The sequence below is a fragment of the Myotis davidii genome, unplaced genomic scaffold (genome assembly GCF_000327345.1).
Source record: "Myotis davidii unplaced genomic scaffold, ASM32734v1 scaffold106, whole genome shotgun sequence".
In the NCBI taxonomy this organism is placed as follows: Eukaryota; Metazoa; Chordata; class Mammalia; order Chiroptera; family Vespertilionidae; genus Myotis; species Myotis davidii.
In genome coordinates, this window is record NW_006297290.1 from 114,151 (window position 1) to 120,936 (window position 6,786).

General features: G+C 39.0%; 1 protein-coding gene across 1 annotated transcript in view; it reads right to left on the minus strand.

The window, feature by feature from the left end:
* Positions 1-6,248, minus strand: part of LOC102755501 (sulfotransferase family cytosolic 1B member 1) — a 24,193-nt gene extending 17,945 nt beyond the window's left edge. Inside the window, exons 1-3 of the mRNA XM_006773096.2 lie at positions 5,930-6,248; positions 5,521-5,649; positions 668-765 (exon numbers count right to left, since the gene is read on the minus strand). Coding sequence (XP_006773159.1) covers positions 668-765; positions 5,521-5,649; positions 5,930-6,077 — 375 coding nt within the window. The 5' untranslated portion in view covers positions 6,078-6,248. The remainder of the gene's footprint in view (positions 1-667; positions 766-5,520; positions 5,650-5,929) is intronic.
* Between the last annotated feature and the right edge of the window lie 538 nt (positions 6,249-6,786).

Consider the following 6,786-nt stretch of genomic DNA (forward strand, 5'->3'; position numbering starts at 1 on the left):
TATTATCAAAGAAAATGAATTTAAATTTTCTCTAAAACAAATATCCAGCCATAAATGTTTCACCAGAGAATTTTATCAATCACATAAGAACATCCTATGTTGAATTTTCAGAGAAGACCAGACTACCAGAGACAGCTGGGAAATAACAGCAGCAATATTGTGCTGAGATGAGAATCCTTTTGCTACACAATGTTGGAAACCTTTAGTATGTAGGATTAGACTAAAATAATTGAGCCCTAGGCCAGGGGGCTCAATTGGCTTGGATGTTGTTTCATACACCTAAAAGTTTGCAGGTTCAATTCCCAGTCAGGGCACATACCCTAGGTTGCAGGTTTGATCCCTGTTAAGGGCACAACCAATCGATGATATCTCTCTCTCTCTCTCTCTCTCTCTCTCTCTCTCTCTCTCTCTCTCTCCTCTTTCTGGAGGCAGCCGATTGATGTTTCTCTCTCACAATGATATTTATCTCTCTTTCTTTTCCTCTCCCTTCTCTCTCTAAAATCAATAAAAACATAACCTTGGGTGAGGATAAAAATATATTTGAAGCACATTCATTGAAACACTTTCTTATGTAGCTCAGTTCTCAAGGTAACAAGTAAATAAAACATCGGAGCAATTATTTACTATGTGAGTGAGCCAAGAGTCACATTAAAAAATTGACTGGCACCTTGCAGTTGTTCTTCCAAAAAGACTCAGGAAGGAGATCAATGGGTAGATGTGTCTTCACAAGCCGGGGTGATGGATTCTTCTCTAATTGCTCTACACCTGGGGAAATTTAGTTTGGTAGATAGAGATATTAGAGTCTCCAAGGACCCTGCATTTCTTGATTTTCTCAACCAGCCTTTCAAAATATTCCTGAACAGTATATAATGTTACTAAATTTTAAACTAATCATAGGCATTATTTGCCCAGATTCTAAGAGGCGATATTGTATGATGGTTCAGGGCATAGGATATGAGATTAGTCTCCTTGGATTCAAATCCTAACTCTATCACTGACTCACTGTGAGACATGTGAAAGTAGCCCAGTATCTATGCTTCACTTTCTGCATCTCCAAAATGAGGAGTAAAAAATATCAATCTTAGCACTTTGGTTTTATCGTACCTGTGTATGTTATAAATAATTATAAAAATGTTTTCTCTATGTCAAAGAGATATTAATATCTAGTAAGTTTCACATCAACTATAGTTTTACATCAGCTATTATAGTAGCGGTGATGTCATTTTTGTGTAGCATCAGCTTTTTTTCTGCATTTTCATTATTTCCTTTATGTGTCATATGTATACGGAAAATGAAAATGGTGTGCAACTTTTAGGTGTTAGCTGAATTCCCCAAAGTAATAAACTAATATGTGGTTGAAGTCTTTGGACAAAGGATATATAAACTCCCCTGAGGCAGAAAGTATCCATTTATTTTCTATGTTGAGAATCAGGAGGATCTCACTACATAAGCGACTTGGCCAGTCTGAAGGCACTTGTGGAGTAAAGACAGAGAATTTGTGGCATAGGCTAGGAAGAGCTGTGCTAACGCTTTTCACTTACTTTTCTCTTAATGGACTTGTGGCCTTTATCATATACCAGATATAGCTGTTACAGATGTCATTTCCTATAGAGTCATCAAGATCTCATTAATTGTCATCTCCTCTTTCAGGTTTCACAGACAATAAATCATAAAGTCCTATTCACACTATTACTTGTATCCAGTCTAACATCTAGATTACCTGTTAATCCTACATTATCTTCCCACCTTTTGTATATGAAGACACACCTGCCCCAAATTTTATCTGACTCACTCCTTCAAAGCAATCCTATGTTTCACCTGTTTACAAAATTTTATTGCAGATGCTAAAAAGTCACCCAGTATCTCCCTACTAAAACATCCTTTTGAAATATTCTATATAGCACTTATTTTTATTTCACCATCCATTTACCATTTGTTTATTGTCAGTTCTCATGTGTCTTCCTTGTCACCATCCCCAAACACACAGGGATAGTGTTTGTTTTGTTTACCAACAAATGCTTTCTAGAGAGTAGTGCATAGCACATGGTTGTATTAAGAAAACCCCTTAATATCAATGAAGATAGAATCGGAAGACTTAGAACAGTGGTTCTCAACCTGTGGGTTGCAACTCCTTTGGGGGTCGAATGACCCTTTCACAGGGATTGCCTAAGATCATTGGAAAACACATATATAATTACATATTGCTTTTGTGATTAATCACTATGCTTTAATTATGTTCAATTTGTAACAATGAAAATACATCCTGCATATCAGATATTTATATTACGATTCATAACAGTAGCAAAATTACAGTTATGAAGTAGCAACAAAAATAATTTTATGGTTGAGGGTCACCACAACATGAAGAACTGTATTAAAGGGTTGCAGCATTAGGAATGTTGAGAACCACTGAATTAGAAAATAAAGATGCAGAAATTCTGGTTAAATTTGAATTTCAGATTAACAACAGATGCCTTTTAGTATAAGTATCTCCCATGTAATATTTGAGATATACTTATCTAATCTAATAAAAGAGAAACATGAAAATTGACCGCACTTCCACTATACCTGAGCCACGCCAACCAGCCAATCAGAGTGACTATATGCAAATTAATCCAACCAAGATGGTGGCTAGCAGCCACAGAGCTGGAGCAAGCAGGAGACTTGGTTGCCCAGGCGATGGAGGTAGCCAAGCTTCCCGCCTGCCCTGGCTGGCTGTGGCCTCCGCTCAAGGCAACAAAGTTTCAATTATAGGAGATAAATAAATCCCAGATACCTGCTTCCAGCCAGCCTCCCCTGGGAGCTTGGGTGGCTGGGGGCCATGGCCAGCCTGCAAACAGCCATCAGCCCCTCACCCAGATGGCCACACCCTCATGAGGTGATGGTCTCTGCTGGGGGGCTTGGCCAACCTGCAAACAGCCAACAGCCCCTCACCCAGACTGGCCAGGCACCCTAGTGGGGACCTCCACCCTAAAGGGGCTGTGGCCAGCCTGCAAACACCCATCAGCCATTCACTTAGGCTGGCCAGGCACCACTGCAGGACCCCCACACTGATCCAGGACACCCTTCAGGGCAAACCAGCCAGCCGCCACCCATGCACCAGGCCTCTATCCTATTTAATGAACGGGCAATATGCAAATTGACCATAACAGCAGAATGACTGGGAATGACTAGTCACTATGACACACACTGACCATCAGCGGGCAGACGCTCAATGCAGGAGCTGCCCCCTGGTGGTCAGTGCACTCCCACAGGGGGAGCTCTGCTCAGCCACAAACCAGGCTAATGGCTGCCAGTACTGCGGTGGAGGGAATCTCTCCTGCCTCCTCAGCAGTGCTAAGGATGTCCGACTGCAGCTTAGGCCTGCTCCCAGCTGGCAAGTGAATATCCCTAGAGGGTTCCTGGGCTGCCAGAGGGATGTCTGACTGCCAGCTTAGGCCCAATCCCCTGGGGAGCAGGCCTAAGCCAGCAAGTGGTCACCCCCGAGGGGTCCCAGACTGCAAGAGGGCACAGGCCAGACTGAGGAATCCCCTATGAACGAGTGCACAAATTTTTGTGCACCAGGCCTCTAGTACTAAATAAAATTGTTATCTGAATTTCAGATTCAATTGGGTATCCTGAATTTTATAAGAAAAAATTAATTATACATCTATAAAATTCCTATTTCATTATGCTTCTACTGACCTGATAGTTACAGCCACTTTACTCAGCATAGAGAAATGAGAGATTATAACATTCCACAACTCACTATTCCTCAGTGCCATGACATGAGTTTATTTCTTTTGTGGGTTTTTCCCACATTATTGCTCCTTTTCCCTTCCTCAACTTTCTTCTGTCTTGTAATTGTTTTGCCATTGAGATCCTTTAAATGAACCCTTTACATGCACAAATATAAAAGTTGGGAATATGTAATGACACCACCAGTATTCACATTCAGGCTCCAGACTAAATCTGAGTGTCAGTTTATCCTCCTTTACCTGGTGTACCTCACCTGCTCACTCTCTGGCAATGCTACACAGCCTTAGTAATCACCTCCAGCCCCCATCTCCCACAAATAGTCCCCAACTCCCCTATTCCTGATTACTTTAATTCTACCACTTTCTTATTTCATATTTTTCTATGGGCCTCGAGTCTTAGGTCACTCTGACACTCATTTGGTTGCTTGTCCTTCAGTTCCAAGCTTTAGCATTTGCCCTCTGACTTCAGGCAACCACACAGGAAAAAGGACACATGCCCAGTTAGTTGGTCTTTCTCTGCCAATGTAAGCAACCAGCTCCAGTAGGCGGTAGCATTTCGATTCTGCTCTTTAAATTGATGTACAATTTCTTCACTGTACTTATTCCAGGCTTCCAACAGCACTAGAGAGCCAGGCCTCACTTCTTAACACCTCTCACTTGCCTTCAGGACATCATACTTTTCTGATTCTCTCTCAGCTCACTGTTTGTTTGTTTTTTAATAAATCTTTATTGTTCAGAGTATTACAGTTACTCCTCCTTTTTCCTCCCAAAGCTCCCCTCCACCCAGTTCCCACCCCACCCTCTGCCCTTACCCCTCCCCCCACTGTCCTCATCCATAGGTTTACGATTGTGTCCAGTCTCTTCCTGAACCTCTAGCTCACTGTTTTTTAAAAATTACAAATCCTACATGATCTGTCCCCAGCAAGCCTCCAATTGTTTTGCATCTCATTCTTCCCTTCTTTCATTGTTGTTGTTGGTTGTTGTAGTTTTTTTGTTTTGTTTTGTTTTGTTTTTTAATCCTAGGACTATGCCAATGCCTTTTCTGCACCTAGGTCTTTATAGCTAATATTTCACCTTCCAGAAATATGCTTTCTCCAATCATATGCATGGTTTTAGGATATCTCATGGATATCTCTCAATTCAGGAGAGATATCCCTAATCATCCAGTCTAAAGTGAACTCTCCTGTTGTTCTCTTTCATAGAGTCCTATTCTCTGGATACATAAGACCAATAATATGCACATGTTGGTAGTTTACTTATTTAATGTCTCAATATTACCATAAGCTCCTTGTGGTTAGGACATCTAATTTACTAATCATCTTATATCTAGTTCATATAATAGTACACAATTATTTAGAAACAATAAATATTTGTGAAATAATAAATAAATTTTATTAATAATAAATTTTATTTTTAAAAGGGATTGGTACTTATTATTTATTGATTTATTTAACTACAGCAAAGTTTTAAATCAGGAACTTATTGCTCTACTCCACCAAATTCTACACAATAAGTCAATAAAATATAAGGAATTTTTTATATTATCAACTAAGTTTTTAGTTGTTTCCTACAACAAAACTCATTCATTTTTGGTTACCATACCCAAATATGTCATAGGCTAAAACTGCAGTTTCTCTATATGCCTCAGTTATTGTACTGCTTTCAAACTTCTATTTTATGTTACCAAATTCACTCCATTTTTAGTGGAAATCATAAACACAATAATTAATATGTTAGATAAATAATCTTGCAAAATAATAATTACCAAATGGTTTAAAATTACCTGACGTTCTTAATCCAGGGACAGCCATTTCCAACATTGGAACTTTCACAGTTATAAAATCTCGCTTAGATTTCTCAACATCTCCATCATTTAAAACCATGTCCACAATTTCACTTACCCAAGTGGTACCTGTAGCAAAAAGCAACATTTTTTATAAACCATAATCTGAATCTGAGGGGAAAAGAACCTACTGGAAGCCTGCCATCATGATATATTTCATTAGAAACTTAATTCTGCAGTTTCATTTTCTATGCCCCAAATGCCCATTTTGATATATTTGAAGTAGATTGCTAGACTGACTGATAGGCATATTAATTTTATTTAGGATGATAATGATTTTGTAGAGAAGTTGATTTTCAGAAAAGAAAAGTTGATATAAGACCTGCATTTTTCAGGCCACAGAACTCACCTGATTTGGGGTAAGTGGCTATCACAATGTCATCTGGCCTGCTGTGGAACTGTTCAACCCTTTCCCAGTTGTCCACAAAAGCATAGATCATGGGATAGCCATAAACCATCTTCAAATTTTTTCTCAGGACGTCTTTGGGAGTAGTCATTTTTGTACCAAATTGTACAGATTTTTAATAGAATTTTTTTTTTACAGTCAAATCCTGGAGAAATAAAGAGAATGAAAATCAGAAGCTGGGTAACTGATGTTATTCATAAGAGACCACAACATGGCACAAAGTAAAATTGGCCTCTAACACACTGAGCACAGAGATCTAAATACAAAGGGCGTTTTTGTGGGTATACAGCTGTAGATTGCAAGAGCAGCAATTGGCCCAGTGACAAGCAGAACAAAGGTCTTTGGTGGAAGCTTTGGAAGGAAAGGGAACTAAACTGCATATCTTACTTTGAATTTAAAAAATCAGACTTCAGAGACTTATGTTAAAAACTATCTGGACTTAATGCAAAGCAAGTGTATCACTCATGATTATACTTTAGTTTACCTCATTTTTCCTTACAGAAATCTGTTTTCTTTCCTATCTGTTTTCTTTTTCTGTCCAGAATGCATCTGTTTTCTCTGTCTGCTTGTAAGTTCTTTGTCACTGATTTTGAGCAATTAAATTACGATGTGTCTTGGTGTGGCTGTTTTCAGGGGCGTGTGTCTGTGCTCATGCGTGCATACTTCAGGTTTATCAAGCTTCTTAGAAATGTGAGTTTTACAGTCATTATTTCTCCAAATCATTTTTCTGTTTCTTCTTCCTTCTGGGATTTGAGACCCCATACAATTTCTAACAGCTAACTGATGTCCTATTCGTTTTT